At 33.4% G+C, this 21,784-nt stretch overlaps 2 protein-coding genes across 2 annotated transcripts; both read left to right on the top strand.

Moving 5' to 3' along the window:
• Positions 1-297: 297 nt before the first annotated feature.
• Positions 298-7,715, top strand: Tnpo (transportin 1). Its single transcript, XM_088047226.1, has 12 exons — positions 298-540; positions 716-1,264; positions 1,314-1,616; positions 2,610-2,943; positions 2,994-3,493; positions 3,540-3,647; positions 3,694-4,039; positions 4,089-4,184; positions 5,115-5,190; positions 5,937-6,111; positions 6,162-6,281; positions 6,331-7,715. Exons 1-11 carry the CDS (start codon positions 436-438, stop codon positions 6,267-6,269), a joined length of 2,700 nt encoding a protein of 899 aa, XP_087903352.1. The 5' UTR covers positions 298-435; the 3' UTR covers positions 6,270-6,281; positions 6,331-7,715.
• A 1,781-nt stretch (positions 7,716-9,496) lies between these two features.
• LOC148167051 (uncharacterized) lies at positions 9,497-20,675 on the top strand. Its single transcript, XM_088047990.1, has 5 exons — positions 9,497-10,053; positions 16,937-17,169; positions 17,703-17,760; positions 20,232-20,446; positions 20,496-20,675. Exons 1-5 carry the CDS (start codon positions 9,549-9,551, stop codon positions 20,673-20,675), a joined length of 1,191 nt encoding a protein of 396 aa, XP_087904116.1. The 5' UTR covers positions 9,497-9,548.
• The last annotated feature ends 1,109 nt before the right edge of the window (positions 20,676-21,784 follow it).

The following is a 21,784-nucleotide window of genomic DNA, read 5'->3' on the forward strand; positions in this document are numbered from 1 at the left end:
AGCTCGCCGATTCTCTACAAATACTGATTTTATAATACACGTTCTTTTTTAATTCAGCAGTTTAATGGGACAGTTTTAAATTTTCCAAAAAAATTGTTTTTAAATTAAGATTTGAATCTCGCGCCACTTCCGAGTTGTATTTACAGATTCAAAGAATCACTTTAGATTCTATTAATAAGTGGTATAGACGTTAAAAATGAAACAATGATTTTTCGTGATAGTAAATTGTAGATTTGGGGTTGGTTTAGTTTGAAATAGTAGTCAAAACCCTGAGAAGGTTTCGTGTTCCGGTTCCGGTTATCTTCCCCCTCTTTTGTAGTGAAGTTAGTGCTGAAGTTCGATGTCGGCCTCGGCCTCATCTTTTGTAATTTTATAACAAAACGTGTAAATTGAAACCGTTTGGTTTGTACAAGTGTGGTTTAATTAAAAAACGACATGAAAATGGAGTGGACTCCTCAACAAGAAGGACTAAGAGAAATTTTAACCTTACTCAAGGAATCACAATCACCAGATACAGCAACTCAGAGGACTGTCCAGCAAGTATCCTTTCTAATTGTCATCTCTGAATAATTAAGATTGATTAAAAACCGCCCGAAGATTTCCATTTCATTGGCCATAAGTTTGGTTTTTCTAAAATTCCGTTTTCTCTCGGTTTGTTTACATAATTTGCGTTTTGTCACATATAGATCGGTGTTATTTTCCTTAATGTAGACAGAAATTGGAGGAGCTCAACAAATACCCTGATTTTAATAATTATTTAATGTTTGTTTTGACGAAACTAACTTCAGAAGATGAGCCCACTAGGTCTCTCAGCGGTTTAATCTTAAAAAACAATGTCAAAACACATTACAATAATCTTCAAGTGAATGTAACGAATTTCGTAAAAAATGAGTGTTTACAAGCTGTCGGGGACCCTTCTCCTTTAATTCGAGCCACAGTTGGTATTTTAATCACAACTATAGCCAGTAAAGGAGACTTATCATCATGGCCAGAATTATTGCCAGCTTTATGCACAATGTTGGACTCTCAGGATTACAATGTTTGTGAGGGGGCTTTTGGGGCTCTCCAGAAAATCTGCGAGGACTCTGCTGAGGCTCTAGATGCCGATACAACAAACAGACCACTGGAAATTTTGATTCCAAAATTCCTCCAGTTTTTTAACCATTCTAGCCCCAAAATTCGCTCGTATGCGATCGGTTGTGTTAATCAATTCATCACGCATCGGGCGAAGGCCCTGATGTCACACATCGACTCTTTTTTAACGGTAAAAAAAACGAAATCGTAATATCTTGTTCTAACTTCTTCTTTTTTAGAATTTATTTCATGTGGCTACTGATGATGATCCAGAAGTTCGCAAAAACGTCTGTAGGGCTTTAGTAATGTTGTTGGAAGTGCGTCTTGATAGGCTTATACCTCAGATAGAAAATATTATTGAATACATGTTAGTCAGGACTCAGGATAGCGACGAGGGAGTTGCTTTAGAAGCTTGCGAATTTTGGCTGTCTTTGGCTGAACAGCCCGTTTGTAGGAACGTTTTAGGACCTTACCTTAGTAGGCTAATTCCTGTGTTAGTGAGGAGTATGAAGTATTCAGAAATCGACATTATTTTGCTCAAAGTAAGTTCAACCACACCACATAAGGCCTCTGTTTTTTTACATGTTGGTAACCCTGTTTTCGACTTTTCCGAACAACTTTTGCATATTATTTAAACTACCAACAAGTATCAAAATTCAAGGCCGTTATGTAATTATATTTTTTTTATTCGGCTACTAAAATATTTGATATTCTTTCCTGTTGAGCTTTTATTAACACAATACTATCAATGCTGTTATTTTTATTGCATTTTTATGGATCAGATAACATTATCTTGATCTGGATATGTTTTTGTCAGACCGCATTCTTACTTCAATTGTGAATCATCAGTTTATATGATGACAATAGATCTAGTAATGAATACTAAGAGAATTCAAAGAATTTTACATGACTTCGGCAAACTATAAACGAACGGAAAGTGTTGTTTGCAAATTTTATTGTCGATAGTCATGTTTTGCAGATTTAACGAGTAGAACCGTGTTATTTCCGAAATTGCGATTGTTAAAATATGCATGTTGCAACGAAAAATTAAAAGAAATTTAAATAGTTGTTTTTCCAAATCTTAATATGGACAGCTCATTCAAGTCAAGGTGGTCACCATTATTGCGCTTAACTGGTGGTTCGAAGACGTTCAGGCTTCGTATTTTTTTTACATGTTGATACCTTTAAGATGTCATTACGTAATATAAAACCGAATACAATACGCGAAAAAATCTGTGGATTAAAAATTATTTAGGACCACAGAAAAAATGGTACATTTTTTTATTGTACCGACACAAGCGTTTAAAATTTATTAGTTTCTTTATCTGTGGTATTTATTGATAATACCTGTTATGAAGTTAGAGTTAATTATACAATCAAATTGGTTCACATAATAAAATTATCGCAATGCGCATTACTATTACATAATGAAAGATTAATTCTCCGATTGTGCATTAACAGTTAAAAAAGGAATCGATATGGATAGTTTCTAAACAAAAACTGTTAGTTTCCTTGTGTAACAATTTTTTTGGCAGGGCGACGTGGAGGAGGACGAGACTGTCCCCGACCGCGAAGAGGACATCCGTCCTCGTTTTCACAAATCAAAATCAACAATAAAAGCAAATCCGCAACAAAATGGCACAAACTCCGAAAACGGCGTGATTGAAGCCGACGATGATTTCGATGACGGTGACGATGGTGATGACGGTTCTTTATCGGATTGGAATCTCAGAAAATGCAGCGCGGCAGCGTTGGATGTCCTCGCTAACGTCTTCAGAGAAGATCTTTTGCCGATTCTTACACCCATCCTTAAAGAAACGCTTTTCCACCAAGATTGGAATATCAAAGAGTCGGGAATCTTAGCTTTAGGTACTATGACGTTTAAGAGAGATTTGAAATAACATTGCTTGTTTTCTTAGGGGCTATCGCCGAGGGTTGCATGTCGGGAATGGTAAACTACCTCCCTGAGCTCATCCCTTACTTATTCAATTGTTTAAATGACAAAAAAGCACTAGTGAGAGCGATAACATGTTGGACTTTAAGTAGATATTCGCACTGGGTGGTTTCGCAACCACACGATTTATATCTCAAACCTCTAATGACTGAACTTCTTAAAAAAATCCTCGACGGAAATAAACGCGTGCAAGAAGCGGCGTGTTCAGCGTTCGCAACTTTGGAAGAAGAGGCGTGCACGGAACTTGTGCCATATTTAGGTTTTATCTTAGAAACTTTAGTGTTTGCCTTCTCTAAATATCAGCACAAGAACTTACTTATTTTGTACGACGCCATCGGAACTTTGGCCGACTCTGTGGGACACCACTTAAACAAACCCGACTTTATTAATATGCTAATGCCGCCGTTAATACAAAAATGGAATATCCTGAAGGACGAAGATAAGGATCTTTTTCCACTTTTGGAGGTTTGTGGAAAATCGAAAAAAATCGTTATTTTATGCTCGTTTTTAGTGTCTTTCGAGTATTGCGACGGCTCTACAGTCAGGATTTTTGCCATACTGCGAACCGGTGTACTGTAGATGTGTTTCTTTAGTACAACACACGCTGTACCTGCAAATGGTGTGTATATCTACTACAAAAAGTGATTTTTCACACATTTTTTAAGGCAAATTCGCAGAATCCGGAGCAGTTCGACGCCCCTGACAAGGACTTCATGATCGTAGCTCTGGATTTGTTGTCAGGTTTAGCTGAAGGTTTAGACGGTCACATAGAAAAACTAGTTCAGAATAGTAATATAATGGATTTGTTGCACCACTGTATGCAAGATTCAATGCCCGAAGTAAGGCAGTCGTCATTTGCACTTCTAGGAGATCTCACCAAAGCTTGCTTTCAACACGTTCGTCCACGTATACCTGATTTCTTGCCGATTCTTGGGCAGAATCTAAATCCAGAGTATATATCAGTGTGTAATAACGCGACTTGGGCGATTGGAGAGATTAGTATTAAATTTGGTAGTAATTTTGGTTATTAGTTATATTTTTTATTTATTGAAAATTGTAGGTGCCGATACGCGACCATACATACCTTTAGTATTAAATCAGTTGATTGAAATTATTAACAGGCCAAATACTCCAAAAACACTTTCAGAAAATACTGGTAAGTCTTTAGTACTTGTTTTTGGTCTAAAACCTGCATGTTAATTATAAATGCAAGTTGTCTGCAATTGTGTTTATTTTTTTAATGATTTTAGGGTGGTGTGAGGTACGATATTATTTCTGTAGCTGTTCATATTTCTCTGAAAATAATAACCGATTTGTGCTCGTAACTGAAAATATATTTGGCAAAAAAGTTATTGTTTTTGGACCGTACGGGAAGCGTGTACTTGTTTTCTTACTACTGGGATTCGATATCAAGTGCACGGTTCTTGTGGGAATAGCTGTAATTGTTTTCTTCAAGCATTGTTGCTATTAATAAGTTGTAAGTGAAACACATCAATGAAAATACAATTCACGCAAATGTTTTGTCTGAGACGCTTGGTTTCATTGATATGTGGATCTTGATTTTTAATTTGTGTTCTTAAATTAGCAACATGAAGATGCGTTTTGCGAGCATCTAAAGTGCAACAGTGTTGATAAAATTGGAACTTTGTTTACAGTGAATCCTGAATTATAAATTTTTGTTGGTTGATTTGCAGTGAATCAGGTTGATTTGGTTTATTTTTTCAATTCTTATGAAAATGAGAATTGGTGTTTTTTTGTTTGCTGTTGAAAGTCCTGTTCCCAAAATGTATTTCTTTTAGTTAACACTGTGTGAAGTTTTTCGTCTCCGAGTGAAACGTCAAAAATAAATGGGATCCACTGTATAAGACCGACCAAACACTGTCATTTATTTCAGTATTTACGTATAATTTTTCCATTTATTTCTTTACAGACAGTTCTGTTTTTATCAAGCACTGATTTTGTTCATTGTATGTACTATCATTTCATATTTTATTATCTATAATTGATACTTATTTATAGTTACATGACTTGTAATGATTTATTTGTAATTAAGTTGAGTTTTTTGTTGTTTTTGTTCTCGGTATAGCCATAACAATTGGTCGACTAGGTTTTGTCTGCCCCCATGATGTCGCGCCCATGTTACAACAGTTTGTACGACAGTGGTCTGTAAACCCTCTTTTTATTATTTATTTCTACCTATTAATCCAATTAGTTTTGTTTTTCATTTATTTTATTATTTTGTTATGAGGAAGCAAGCTTTTTTATTAGCAATTGTCCTTCTAATGCTTCCTCCTTTCACTATAAATTAAAAACAACTCTCTTCAATCCCAAATTGAAGACGGTTGAAAACAAAGCAAGTGTGACACTATACCCATAGTTGCACAGGCTTTAACAATTTTAAGTGTTTCTTACAAATTAACGCGAAAACAAACGAACATTTCGAAAATGTCAAAGAACGACGTCAAGTTTTTCCTTCTCGAGGACATCGTTCTTTGAGGTTTTACAAGTGGGATAATTTAAATTAGAAATTAAATGTTTAAATAGGCGCTAGCATTCTCACCTGTTTCCGTTTGTAAAAAATGCTGGCGCCTGGCTAAATTGTCCGTGGATGCAACAATTGGTACGTATGCAATTATCCCACTTCCGGTGGAAAACTAACTGGAAGGTAGACTACCCGCAGACTTTAGGGCCAAGACACTGAGTCATACTTTGATAATTTTATAGATTCTTGAAATTCTTTTCTTCTGAACGTGCTGCCATGGCGTATAAAGAAATATTAATAGCTGTGGGTTCTAATGTCTGTAGGATAGTCTGCTTTACAGGCGGCGTGCCCGTTTCCATTGGCATAACTGAAACACTTGCATTTTCGCAGGCTTTTAAAAATGTAAGTTTATTCGCGTTCTTGCAGGTGCATATCATTGCGAAATATCAGAGATAACGAGGAGAAAGACAATGCTTTTCGTGGAATGTGTCAAATGATCCAGTTGAACCCTGGAGGTGTAGTAAATGATTTCATCTTCTTTTGTGACGCAGTAGCGTCATGGATTACGCCCAAAGACGATTTAAAAGAGGCTTTTATTAAGGTTTGTATTTCTGGGGTGTCGACAGACAGTGTTTTATTTTGTTTTGTTAGATTTTACACAGTTTTAAGACGCAAGTTGGTCCAGAGAACTGGCGAAGATTTAGCGACCAATTTCCACCGCAGCTTAATGAGAGACTTTCAACACTTTATGGGATATGAAGTCACACGCAGGTTAGCATGATTGAGCAGCAAATTCTTACTGATTTGTGTTTTATTAAAGGGTTCCGGGGGTAATAGACAATTCTAGAACCGGGGTGGGGCAACTTGAAAACTGTCAAGATAGGCAAGTCAGGTTTTACCAGGATCAAGAGGGTGGGTTCTTTAGAAACTATTCAAATATCAACAAGGAGAACCTATACTCGAAAGTTGTTATTGTTAACTGTCACCTAATTTAAGAAGTATTGATTTGTTTTTGTTTTTTACATAGTAACAAAAGACTGAGTATAGGTTTAACTAAAAAATTAATGTTAACGTGGGATTTCCGAAAAAAAGCACTTAAGTGTGTAGCGTTTAACCGTAAGTCTAAGTAATTCTACAGTGCACTTATTTAACTAAGCATCAGTTTGATTGTTAGATAATTGAAGGTTGAAAGTTATACACTTAAGTTGGATAAATTATAGAATAAGTAGCTATGCATGTGGTTTGGTATTCTAGGTTCTGTTTGTTAAAAGCGTTGTGTGAGTGCTTAACAGAAGTACGTTTCTTTCTCTTTCAAATTTTTATAAATTTGAAGAAGGAAAGGCGGAATCTGTTGTTATATCGGTCTTTGTAAACCTTGATCCTTTGAGGACTTCTGGCACCTAAACCTAGTCCTTCCCTGATCCTAAAAATCCACTGTGATTTGCCAGGCCCGAGAATGAATGAGTTTTGTAATATATAAAGTCATGTGATAATAAGTTAGTGAACATGAAATCCTTAAAGTTTATTTGTGATACTTCTAGATATAACTATAATAAGACTTGCAAGTATTAGTCAATGGTTTTTATAGATGTTATCGATTTTTGTACAGTACTTGCCAAAAACCTTGGTATCAAATTTAATTTAACGACGATATAAGTGAGACCCTCAACATTTCGTTCATTTTTCTAGATGCAATATTTACTCATCGTTGTTTATTGTTTTGTTTTTTTTTGCGTGTGAATGAGTTGTCCTTTCGGCTACAGAAGTCTTCGTTCCTTCAACACTCCGTGATCCATTCCTTTTGCGTGTACCACGCATTCCTGTCTCATTTTTAAGTTAGTTTTATTTAGGTGTGATTATTTGTTTAGCCACGTAGCGCAAAGAATAAATTTTCTGTTTCGTATTTTTTTCAATTTCTGCACAGGCTAAATAGATTTTCATGTCCCGTATTTATCCTCGTCTTCAGTTAACAATTGTGATTGGTGTAAAGTGTTAATAACTGAATTATGTCACTTTAATAAAGAATATGTCAGTCAGTACGTTTAAAATGAAGTGATCTATTCTGTAAAAAAATTGTTTATTCAGCTCATGTATTCTTTGTTAAAGTTTTCACAACTATTATTTCTTTAAGTACATGTCAAATGTATTATTTTTTATAAGTTAATATTGTTTCTGAACAAAAGTTAAAATGAAAGTTCACCACAATTAACTTGTCTTATTTCTTTCACCTAATCCTTAAATTAATTACAATTTCCTTACGTTCTCTTAATAAGAAGTGATTTTATTAATTATCTAATTAGTTCGAGTTGTGAGTCGAAGATGTTGCCGCAAGACGTGGAAACTTCGGATTTTAATACCATCAAATTTGTTGCCAAGCAACTAACCCTTCTATAAGGGAAACGAGACGCATAAAGTACAACCTAAGACTTCATTTACGATTTGATAATTAAACGATACGATTTGCACCTCATTACTTACATTAAAATATCGTTTCTATTACTACGTCGAGAGATCTGAGCCAGAAAAGGGTTTGCATGCAAAGCAAATTATTATAATGCAAGGTAAGTTGCAGACATCCTTTAATCTGTCATCGCCGTCCTAAGAAAGAACTTAATTATTTAAATCGATTTGATCTTACGAGTACAACGCACTGATTCGTTTTAAGCACAAAAAGGTGAAGATTTAATTATACAACGCCGATGCCAATCGAAATTTAATTCAGTTTTTGCTCAGTTTTTCACGCCTCTGGTTATATAATAACGTGACGTTTTTTACAACAAATTGAAAATCGTAAATTTTGGAAATTGTGTTGTTTTATAACAAAACAAATAAAATAAAGTAGTTTTTTGTTCAGTACTAAAAATATTTTGATTCCGTAATCTGATTTCGTTGGTTAAAAATTGAATCGGAATATCTCACATTTTAGTTCAGTTTTTTGGATATTTAAAAGTTGAACAGTAGTTTTTTTATTCCACTTTTTTGTTTTTTCCAAAAAAGTTGTTTTGTTAGTTTTCCATTCATTCCAAATTCGTTGCTTTCTAGCCTTCAAAAATAAAAAAATATTTTAAGGATTTTAGTTCTTAATGAGTCTTCTTCAAATATGAATACAAATCAGTGATCAAAATTTTGTGAAATTTAAAAACTTCAGCTGTAAAGTCTTGTAAACATAAGTATGAGGGTCACTGGATCACAATCTTTTGCAATTTTGCAAACACTTTTAAATGTTAAATTTTGTTCTTTTTAACTGTTTAAAAATATAAAAAAAATGTTTTTGATATCATTCTGTGTTTTACGATTTCGTTTATTTTATTGTTAAAAGATATTTTCATTTTGTAAACACATTTTGTATTTTCCAGTGAGTTATTAGATCCAAGAAATTTAAATTACCTACTTTAATTAAGAAAATCAAAATAGACAATTCTAGATTTTACGACAGAAACTGATGGACATCTAAAATTGTACAATTTGTAGCAGATTGTCGCTTGGAGGCAAAGAAATTGTATTATTAAGTGGAGACTGAAGATTGTATTGGAAATTTGGTGTTAACTTTGTATTTAGTGTTTTTTTGATGTTATTGTTGGGGCAACAGTGTTGCAAAAATGAGTTTGAAAATAATGTGTGTTATGGCAAAGTATTAGCATAAATATGTGATACGTATTCATCATAAAGTTGTGTAATTTGAAGTTAGTATTAAATTTTATGCGACCGACAATCATTATCGTAAATCTGCATAATTATGGCAGTAGGAAAAACAAGTGGTAAAAAATGTCAGCCACTTAGAGAGTAAGCTATTGACTTATCTCATAGTCATAAATAAAGGGAATAACTCGTGGAGAAAATCCGAATCCAACCCCTTAATGTAGCCCCTCCAATGAGAGCCGTTCTTTGTATAATCAGAGGTGGAGCAATCCCGGACCGCAACTCCACCGTCTAGTTTCGACTCCGGGTTTCTATAGTAACCCAACTCCCAGATTTGAAATGGTGATTTCAGTTTTCATATGATCCCCCAAAACATAACACAGATTATCGACTATTATCATGGAGAAATTAACACAATTCGTGTCTAAGTCTTTCGAAAATAACAACAATACTACAGTGAGTGAGCAGTGTCTCAATTTGACTTCTTCGATCAAGACTTCACCGTCTATTAAAATGGAAGAAGAGTTCCAGACGACACCTTCGGAAGATACGAAGAGACCAAAGAATTGGCTTATTTCCGACATTCAAAAAAATAACTCGCAACAGCAGACTTTTGGAATTGATCTCAGACTCAACAATGCACAAATTTTGTACAATTCTACTTACAATCCGGACAAAACAGAAAGCGCGAATGAACCCGTCGTTAATCAGACTTTAGGTGCTAAGTGGTTTGATAATAACACGGAAGTTAAAACTCCTTCACCTAAAAATAGTTACTGTTCTTCTTCTCCCATTGATCTCGAAGACTCCAAATCGTGCCCCGAAACTGTCGCGAGTGAAAAAAATGAAGATGACAAACAAGATCATGTGGATAAAAGTGTGCACAACGACGATAGGAAACTATGTGAGTTCTAAATGTCAACACTTTTTAAAAAAGAAGAACTTTTTACAACCGTCGGCAAAAATCGCATTATTTTGACTTTGATGTATCAATTTTCATATTGATCTCCGGTTCTATAAGACCGCAGCTATAAATTTACAATCTGAGTTTTCCTAATCCAATTACAATTTGCTCAGAGCAATGTTAGAACGACCACCACTTTAATCAGTTTATAGCATTATCAATGGTTTCTACATTTAATTAAAACGAAATACAGATGAATTTAATTACTATTCAAATAAGGGTCGACCCTTTATGTTCTGCAGACAATGGATGACAATTTTCGATATTTTTAAACTTGATAAACTGTCGGGCCAAGTTTAAAAAAAAACTCCGGTGTGGTGACATCTCGAAAAAATTGTTTCAAGTATTAGGACGAACTAACTGTTAAATTGGACCGACTATAAAAATTATTACGAGCAATAAACGGAAGTTGTTCGAGTTAACTTGATATTCAAATTTATAGGCAAAAAGGTGGCTAATAAAAAAAACAGCAACAGGGCGATTCCGTGAAATTGTCATGACTATAAATGATCTATGAAATACTTCTGATCTGCCCTATTACTGAAATAGGAATTTTTGCTTTTTGGTTTCGAATTTCTGGAAATTGAGTCAAGGACCGATACTTTGTGATTGTCAGTGAATAAAACCAAATTTACTTAACTGAAACAAGTTAACTCCATCTTGGTTAAAGTGGTGTTTTTTAGTTTACAGATAGAAAATTTTTTTCTCAATATTTAAGCTATTTTTCCTTAAAAATGGGGTGCAAAGTTGCCCCCGCTGTAATTTCTCCGGAAATAAAAAAGGTAGTGTGTTTTTCGTACACTTTTTTTCTTAATTTAGAATTGTTTACTAGCATTGCGTTTACTTCAACTTAAAAAATTTGAATTTTAACGAAGTGCTTACGTTTTTTCTCATTTACCAAGTTTCCCCTTCGCACGAAGTAATAAAACGATAAATATGGCCAGTAAAATTTAATTTAGTTGTTGCTTTCGCATTCGCCTTAAATGAAAGTTCGTGTTTCTTGTTTTTATCTGTCGCAGTGTTAACAAATTTTGATAACGGCGTCAAAAAAATGTTAACTAAATCAGTGCTATTGTTTGTCAACGGTTTGTAATTAATACAAACGCGTCAAATTTTATATTATATTGTTAAAATGCCGTCAATTCAAATAAAAAGTTGTCTTCTTCGACAAATCCACCGAAAAATGATGTGGTGAAACGTTAAAGCGATTTTGAACGAACACTGAATAATTAATTTCCGAACTTGAAAGGTCCAATATTCATTCCAGGTTAATAATTCATGTTTTACTCATCGATTTATTTATTTTCGCCTATTTTAACAGAGAAAATCTTCAAAGCTTGACAACTTAATACTGTTAAAGGTGAGACCAGTTTTCCTTAGCCGTCGCATCTTCTGGTGAAGTTAACTTGTTGAGTTGTCACCGAGTAATTTATTTTTCAAAATGTGGTTGACGAGACGTTATTTAGTGGTTTTATTGATTGTAATAAAATGTGATTGAATTCTTTATCAGTTTTTTTTTTTCAAGTTGTCATCACCTGAGTTTTCAGGTGTAGGTTGAATGTGATGTTCAGGAGCGCCTCTTGAAGAAATCGATGTGGCAGAAATCAATGATAATTCGATAACCGGGATGGCAATGACTGCTCGTTGTTCCGACAAGTTAAATTGCTCCCCCATTGATTTGTCTTGTAATAGAATAAAGGTTTTTCTAACAAAATTGGAAACAAAATCTAAATTGGATTGTCTTCTGTTGAGTTAGATTTGATTGAATAAAAACATAAAACGCCCATTTTAGCAATTTAAATCATGCTGATAAACTCCACCTCCTTTTTCTATCTTTGTTGATCCTCTTTGTCGATAGCACGGAACATCGAATGGCAAACACAGGGGCTCTGTCATGCCAAACGAACTGTAAATAAAACAAATACAAACTCCCAATCTTGTTATGACTGCAACTGTAGAGAAAGACTCATCTATCTTAATCACCAGTGATAATGCGACTTTTGTCTAGCGAATATAACACAATGCGATCTGTACCAGGTTTGTAACACATTATTTATTTAATCGACGAGTTTTGCACGAAAAACCAATTTTCACGTCCACCAAGTCTAGACAGGAATCAGTAAACATTCCTGGTTTATTGCCAGTTTTACCAAATTTGATGGGAAACAGAAACAAAGAAGTCGTAATCAGGAAGGACATGTTTTCAAACAAACAACCCCAACAAACCTGCTGACAATTTAGAGGACACACGAAACGGTGAAAAAAATCTATTGTGGCATCAATATATTTCTCGCGCTAGAAAAACTTTTCAGTTGCAAATTGAAGCTTGTAATTTTTGACTACTTAGTGAATTTAGCATTTTTAGGAGTTTTGAGCTTTAGTGCATAAATATTTATTCACATCTTTAGGTAAACTCACTTAATTTTACTCTTAAATTCTCTGATTTACTTTAGAACAAAAGTTTTTCGGAGAAATAGTAGTCTCCAGCTTTCTTTGTTTTAAAGCCAAAACTACAAGATGTTCTAAAATTCGCGGATCAACGTAATGATACATTGCTAAGGAGTTCTGCAGTATAAAAAAATTGAAATAAAAGTCTAAAGCTCTTGGTTTCAACACATTTTTCTTTGTTAAATAATAATGATTTCAGAATTACAGTTTTTTTTTTATCGAAACTTTTTATCGAAACTATTATATTGTTTTAAGCGTTTTGGTATCACTCGGTTTATAATTCGTTTTGTTTTTTTAAAAGACGGACTATTAATATATTATTTGTCAAATTTCAACATTCACAGTTTGACTTCTAAAACGGTGAAAACTAACGGTTTTATTACTTTTAATTTGTTTATCAACTGTGCTAAATTTCAAAATTTTCGCACAAGAAAAAATGTTTTAGAAATTTTTATTTTCAAGACGAACTAAAAATGTTTTTAGTTATTTATTAAATCTCGCAATTTTGACAGGGTTATTCTAAAAACAATAAAATTTGGAGGTTTTATTACTTTTGATTTGTTTATCAACTCTATTAAATTTCGGAATTTTTCACAAAGAAACAATGTTTTCAGAAAATTTGATTTTCAACACGAACGAAAATTTCCACCTCTTTCTATTAAACCCCGTAAATCTGACAGTTTAAAACCGAAAACACTAAAATGTGGAGGTTTTACTTTTTTCGACCGGTTTATCAACTGTCGGAAAAGTCCTAATCTTAGGAACAAAAAACAGAAATCAGAATTTTCATTTTGAAGACGGGCTAAAATTTTTAAACACTTTATATTAATGCCCGAAACTTTGGTAGTTTTAATCTTAAACCGTACATTTAAGGAGTTTTCCTACTTTAGACTTGCTTATCAACTCTGCCAAATTTTCAAATTTTTGATAAAGAAACAATGTTTTTAGAAAATTTTATTTCTGACAAACTGACAAATTTCTATTAAATTCGGTAAATTTAAAAGTTTTAATCCAAAAACAGTAAAATTTTGAGGTTACACTATCTGTGGCTTGTTTTTCAACTCTGTTGGTAATGTCCGAAATTTGAGATCAAGAAATTTTTATTTTGAAGGCGGACTAAAAATGTCCAATATTTTATATTAAACTCCGTAGCTTTGGCAGTTTTAATCTTCAAACAGTACAATTTAGACGTTTTACTACTTTTGACTCGTTTATCAACTCTGTTAAATTCCGGGATTTTGGATGAAGAAACAACGTTTTTAGAAAATTTCATTTTCAAGACAAACCAAGAATGTCCACCTCTTTCTATCAAATTCGGTAAATTTGACAGTTTTAATCCAAAAACAGTAAATAAAGGAGATTTTACTTCTTTTGACTGATTAACAACTGTTGGGAGGAAGAAACAAAAAATCTTAAAAATTTTTATTTTGAAGACGGATTAAAAATTTCCATTAATTAAAGTTCGTAACTTTGGTAGTTTTAATCTTCAAATAGTACAATTTAGAGGTTTTACTACTTTTGATTTAATTATTATCTCTGCTAAAATCCAAAACTTTGAATCAAGATACATATAAAGTTTTTTTTTTGGTTTACCCTAAAAATTATAAATTTTATTATTGCAACTTTTGCATTTTGGAAGTGCTAACATTTTGAAATCTCATTGTGTTAGCGTTACAGCTATGAAAATTTTAGTTAAAAAAGTAAAAAAAAATTAAATTTAAGAAAACAAAATATAAAACCCAATTAGGGCGCATCCACCATTTTCAACACTGACAGTTTTAGAAAAAGTTGCCCAACAATTTACTTATGTTATTTTCTGGGGCAAGTAAATTGCTGCGATTGGCGCGAAATATATGGAAGCAATTAAGGTCTGAGGATAGATGTTTGTGGCACGCAATTTAGTCTTTGAAATGGCGGATTTTAGTGCCCCAGCTTTATGTTGGAGATATATTTAAAACGCGAAGTTAATTAATATGTGGATTTGGTGTAAAAGGGTGTAAACAATGTGCAAATTTTCAGCGGTGTGGGTTTAGAGCAGCGTCGAGATGCGCGGAGTTAGCACTCCGGCTGTCGATATTGGTAATTCCAATCAGTGCAATGCGCCTAAATCGATTGAAGCAATTACTTGAGCGTGTCGTTAAATCCGAATCTTTTGGCAGGCTGCGTAAAATGCACTAGCTTCCAGTTTTATTTAGACGTGAACAGCGACGTTGGTATATTTTGTATCCTCATTAAAGTAATGGAATTAAATTAATCTAGGCCCTATTTCGCTATAGCTTTATTACCCCTGGGAGGTAGCGCATTAAATTCGAGTGTTGTCTACGCTAATTCCTCTCAGGGGAAGCTTTACCGGCTCGTTTCGTTTCGCTCCACCCTTCCTGCTGTCCTGCCGCTACACGCTTGAATTCGCACCTTAGCAGATACCCAAACAGTTCTGATCAACATTGTTTGACATGTTGATTGATCTGAATACATTTCAGACAATGTCACTACTAAAAAAATCACAACGATACTAAATTAAAATAAAACATAAACAATAATTACTTGAGAGGTTGTACCAGGGAAAAAACCGCCCCCGGTGCCGGCAATTAACTGATTATTTCTTCATTTACATTACCTTAAAGAGGGTAATAGAGAACATCTCAACGTTAGGTACTTTAATTAAGAAAATGTAATTAATTAATGTTGGAGACAAAAACTCTGTAAAGAAATTAGCAAGGCGGTGAAAAAGTAGAAGGGCGTCGCGCTAAGTAGATTGTCCTTCTGGTCGCACAAACTCAATCAGAACCAAGACCTTAAATGTGCGAGAGACCAGTCACAGGGATTATATTTATTTTAGGGTTGCTTGTTGGGTGACGGAAAACATTTTTAATGCTTACACGTATTTGCACTTTAATCATTTTGTGTAGGTATTAGATAAATTTATTCACTGAAGTTTAATCATGTTAGGGAGTGACAACCATCAATATTAACAGACGTGTTAAACTTAAATTTCAATTCAATCAAACGATAGAAAGAATTTGCCGAGCATTCAATGGACTTCAAAAGGAAGAAAATTGAAAAATTGGACATTTTAACAGACATTTCTCTACTTTCTGAACAAAAAAAGAGAAGTTTTAGAATAAAGAAAAATTCTTTCACAAGTACAATGCAAAATACAAAGTTTCATAGATAACGTGAAATTCTTTATTTTTCGCGATACTATTATAAAATTTTCAAATAACGGGCGTTTAAATAATTTATTTTTCAATTATCCGTGGAAAATGCGTGTACGTCGTATTAAAATAATATATTTTCTTGAAAATTTTCTTGAATTCTTTCATTCAATCTAAATGAACATCCGATATTTTATGCAAGTTTCAAATGAAAAAAAAAGATTGTTTATTAAACGTGTGATTTTAAGTTTTATGTTAATTGTTGAAACACTGTATTTAACGATACACCATCATAAAATTTTCGATAATAAACTTTTAGGGTGTTTAAATTTCGCCTCTATTTACCTAAGAAGAATTAACGTACGTCGTATTCAAATTAATTTTTAATTTTAACTATTGCTGTCACTGCAAAAATTGTTGCATTGATAAAATATTAGACAATAGAAAAACTGACGAAAAAAGTAAAACGTTTTTCATGTTTTTTGAAGACGAAATAATTTTTTTTAACAATTTTTGTTAAATTTCGTAGTTTTGACAGTTCTAAATCGGTAAAATTTGAATGTTTTGCTACTTTTAATTTGTTTATAAACTGTGCCAAATTCCAGAATTTTTGCGCAAGAAATAAAATTTTTAGAACCAAAAATTTTCACTTTTAATAAATTCCGTAACTTTTACAATGTTATTTCTAAAAGAGTAAAATTTGGAGTTGTACTACTTTTGACTTGTTTATCAACTCTTCTAAATTTCAGCGTTTAGGTTCAAAGAACAACGTTTTTTGAATATTTTATAATTATCTAATGCAAAACTACAACTCGATTTTGCCAAGTGACACACTCACTGACAGCATCTAAATTAATTAAGGAAACTAAATTCCAGATTAGGAAATGAATTGGTTTTTCGGTTTAATTTAAATTTTTTTATTTGAAAAATAATAAAATTCATTGATTGAATTATTTCTTTTTTTACTAAAATTTTAATTTTTTGTCAGATATTTTATTCTCGAATTGAAAGTAATTCAGTTATCTTAAACATAAATTTAGTTGACCCCGGCGCATCCACCATTATTCAATTTTAGTTATTTTTTTAAGAAAAAGACTGAATTTTAGAGTTCAATGTAAAGTAAATTTATTATTTAGTATGTGATCAATGTCTGTTTATTTAGTTTAAAGTAAAGTCGGGATTAAATTAATCAGAACTGAAGTAATGTTTCCGTTTTTCAGTTATCCTCGGCGACGATCAAGAAAAAACTTCGGAAGAGAATCTGAACAAAAGAGGACATTCTGTCGTTAGTAACTCGGGTAAAGCAACAACAAAACAGAGAAGATCTCGTACAAATTTTACTTTAGAACAACTCAATGAGCTGGAACGATTATTCGATGAAACGCATTATCCTGATGCATTCATGAGAGAAGAACTGAGCCAACGTTTGGGTTTGAGTGAAGCTCGAGTACAGGTAATTTTCTTTGTAATATATTACCTCTCGCTTGTACGGGAAAATGAGAAAAACACGATAGTGCGAATAGGTCGAGTATAATCAGCGTTGATTCGAACTAAAGAGTGTGGTGCTAGCGAAACGATCAATTTATTAAGTGGTTTGTTTGATCGGAGGGTTCGAGTGACCGGTTTAGCCGTTCTCCAGAAACATCTCTTTCTCTTCCGCATTATCAATCAGTCTTAATACTCCCCCAAAGTCGTTAATCTAGCACTTAATTGATGCGATTTCCATTCCCTACACATCATACGTATTCATTAGGAAATTATCTGCTAATAGTGGCATTAGTCTGAGTAAATCGTGTGGAACCAATGTCACATTAGAAAAACACTCAGTTCGACGGTCAAACGAGGGCTAATGGAATAGCCCTACACTTTGTAGTGGCCGTTTTACCCAATTTTTATTTATGGAGACATTTCTGATTGCGCCCTTAAACCAGATTTACGCGATTTTCTTCAAAGTGAATGTCCGAGAAATAATCTAATTTGTTTTAGGTATGGTTTCAGAATCGGAGAGCCAAATGCAGAAAACACGAAAGTCAAATTCAAAAAGGTAATTACCAATATTAAAGTTAAAAATATGTGCGTTGTCGAATGTGTTGTAGTGAATAAATAGGTAATTTTTGGAGTTGATACTTGGAGGAGTTAGCGCCAGCTTAACCCCTATTTGCAAATGTAATTTTATGAAATGCGGCTGGGCCGACAGCGGAGTTAAGGGCTGCGGCCGTTCTGTGTGGGGGTGCGGGGTTGCGGGGTGTTGATGTGAGCGCGAGGCAGTAAGTGTAATTTACCGGCCCCAGGGGTTCGTCCTCTTCGCTGGACCAGTCATCTTACGCCCGGCATTTGAATGACTGAGCGTTGGAAAATTGCTCTCCCGGGGAATTATTTCATTTGATTGAAAACTTTCTCTTAGCAGTATTTTTTTAGCGCAGTCTTGTATATAAATTCGATTATGTACCGCAGATTTGTTAGGGGACATAAGCCCATGATATATTCATGGCTAGCTAGAATTATGAGGGTCGAGTCTTGGTTTAAAGATGATTTCAGTAACAAATTGCTGCCTCTTCTAAATTATTTAATGCTCTAACTTGAATTTATCGTACTATAATTCTGCCGGAATTTACACGCTGCTTCGAATTAACGTCTGCCCATTATTATCACAACATCCGCTTTTGCACAACACTTATAAAATATCACAACGACCTCGTCGATGTAGACGCTCTTATAACATGAATAAATGAACAATCTTTATATAAGACACATAAAAGGAATGAACTAAATTGATTCAAACTGGCTCAGACTTTCGCCGATTCTTATTTTTTTCATTATCATTTCTTATCCAAAAATAGTTTAATTAACATTGAGACTTCTTTCTATTTGTTAAAAGAAAGACCACATTAAGAAAATTGAAGTTAAATTCACCTATTTGTTAATGTAAATGTTTGGAGTCTTCGTGAAATTCTGCGTGAAATAAGTAGGCATAGCAGTCCAAGTCAAAATTTTTTCAGTGCGAAAACGTCGTTAAATCCGATTGATTTTCATATGGAAAAAGGTACTCAAAACTGGATGGCGATATTTTCAAAAGTACAGGCATAAAAACATTTAAGAGAGATTTGGATTTTACGTGAAATTCATTGTGAATTCTTTTGAAATACAGGACATATCGGGATCACTGTTATAGTAGTTATAGTTATAGTAGAATATAGTAGAATATAGTTATAGTAGAATATAGTTATAGTTATAGTTATAGTAGAATCACATTCATTGCTTTTTGAGGCCATTTCTTCATACATTTTTTTCTGTTAAGGGGCACAACCAGTGTAAAATTTTGAAAAAAACGATAATTTTTTTTTGCATATTTTGATAGTCTACACCTTTAAAAATAACATACAAATATTTTAAATAAATATTTTAAATAATTTTTGAGTTACCGCTATTAGTATACTAAACTATTACAGCTAATAACTATAATAAAGATAAATAATCTTTAACGCGTTTTTCTCCAAACTAAATTTTTCAAATTTGCTGCAGTTGTAACTCAAAGACAAATTATTCGATCGCTTTGAAATTTTTTTGTATATTTTGAATATGTTTTTCAGTACGATGACTAGTTTTTTGATCGTATAAAAAATGTAGTTTTGGCGGGCCAAAAATCATCAAATTTTCGAGCAAAATTCGACATTTTTTTTTCAAAACTCCGTCATTTTGCTAAATTTTAAAATTTCTCTATTATCTAGAGTCATCGTAAGGGAAATATCTTCTAGTTTAATAATCTTTTATTTTATTTTATTTCAACCACGGTGAAGACCGCAATCACTGCCTTAGTGGAGGACCATTTTTTTTAGTGGTTTGGCAGATACTTAATAACTCGGCCAGAATTAAGTATTTTTATCTGAAAATTTCAATTTTTCTTTTGTATTTATGCAACAATATATCCTCCAAATTTGAAAAAAATTCATGCAGTAGTTTTCTTTAAAGAAAAATCCAAAAATCACTTTTTTTTAAGCGGTCACACTGTTTGTGCCCCTTAAGATATTATTTAGAAAGTTTTTAGAAAAAAAAATTAAAGTTTTCATTTAAGGACTTTGTCCTAGAACGGTTAAGTTGGTGAAACGTCATTCAAGTGTCATTGTATTTGATAAATCTCATAGTTTTGACCAACAATTGAAACAAAACAGTGCTTGAAAAGCTTCTTAAAGCATCGGAAACCATTGAAAAACAATACTATAATGTAACTCTTAAACTACCAAATTTGAAAAACCACAATACCACCAAAGACACATGTAAATCTAAAAATATTGAGTTCAATTTTGGCGACTTTGCATGATCTTGCTACTGAAAATTTTTAGCTTTAGAATGAAAGATGTAAAAACTCTATAGTATGTTTATATAAGCGGCAGGATGTTGTAAATTAAAAGAGAGGAGAAAAACGCAAGAAAAATAAACCGATAAAAAGAGGAAAATTGTTTTTTGCTCCATTCAACAATTGGATGTAATCTAAATTGAGCTAATTTTCCATTTTAGGCATGATGATGAGCAATCACAGCCCTTCGACGAGTACGCCCTTAGAACCTTGTCGTGTCGTCCCTTACATGAACGTGCCAGCACTCCGAGGGCTAACTCTAACTCCAGGATCAGTGGCACTATCTAATTACGATCGTTTATCCTCTGGAACATTTTCACAGCCAGGAACTGCATTTTCTGCTTTCGATCCTGCATTTATCACAGCTGCGCATCAGGTAAATTTACACCTAATAAAATGAATCGGTAAAAACGTTGTTGTTTCAGTATGCAGCTGCCGCTGTAGCTGTTGGCGGAGGTCCAGCGAGTATTCTTTGCCACCCTCAGTATCCCTTGGGTTTTGCTGCATTGGCGGCGGCTCACAAGAATTCAAGCATTGCTGATTTGAGATTGAAAGCTAGAAAACATGCAGAGGCTCTCGGTTTAACAACAGAAAAATCTACATAATTTTTGTTCCCAACAATCATGTATATAATACGTAGATTACTCAATGTATTGAATTGGATTGCTTATTTGTTTAGGATTTGAAAAATTCTAAAATGTTGAGGTGTTTTGAAGATTACGCCAGTAATTTTCTATATGAAACTATATTTATAATTCTAAGCCTAAGATTTATAAATCTGTACATACCGACTTGTAAATTTATTTGTACAAGTACAGTGTTATATTAAATATGAAACTATACCTACTTCAGTGTTTTCTTTATCAGAATTGACAACTACGTTAATTAGTGATAAAGCGAATGGTTGGATAAGTGGAAACCAACATAGACGTTTGAAGATATATCCAATATTTCCAGATAGATAATATGAAACGACAGCGGTGTTGTATTATTGGTTTACGATATATTGGATTAATGTGGGTCCGCTTGTCACGAGCAATTACAAGCTTTCTGCTCGTTGATTGGGCATAATGAGGTTAGTGGCTGTACAGTGGTACTACAAACAAGGGTCAGCGATTTTAGGGGAGCAGCCTGGAAGAGATATTTGAACGAATCTTCGACCGACAACGATTTAAACTTTATACAGACTCAGTTTTTCAATCCTGAGTTTGATACAGCTGATTCAATTTACAAATCTTCACCTGATTTCTTGAATTTGTACTGTATTCAGTATTTTCTGCTGACTTTGTATGCCTCCAACTCAATTTTGTGGAGCTCCGTCATTTTTTTTTCACTCTCAAAGTGGGGAAAATAGTGACATTAAGCACAATTAGCTTCTCAAATAAAAAGTATTACATAATTGATAAATGTTTTCTTGGCGCAATTATAAAAAACTAGTTAAAGTTATAAAATCTTTTTGTTTCATTGCCAACACGATTTTAAGTGAATTCAAATTCTTGGGTTGTGCACACTTTTAACACGCTCCTGGGTGCTGTTTTGACCATTAAAACTACACCAATTTTCGAGAAACAAGGAATTTTAACGAACAGAAATGTTACCGGAAATACTAAACGTATTGCGATTAAATTGGGGCAATTTACGTGAAAACCACAAATAACTGAAATAATTTTACATTCCCACTCGGTAAAAAGCGGTGCAGTTTTAGTTTCATAAC

This window comes from Gnatocerus cornutus, chromosome 10 (assembly GCF_029298725.1).
Source record: "Gnatocerus cornutus isolate USDA-ARS CGAHR chromosome 10, icGnaCorn1.1, whole genome shotgun sequence".
Taxonomy (NCBI): Eukaryota; Metazoa; Arthropoda; class Insecta; order Coleoptera; family Tenebrionidae; genus Gnatocerus; species Gnatocerus cornutus.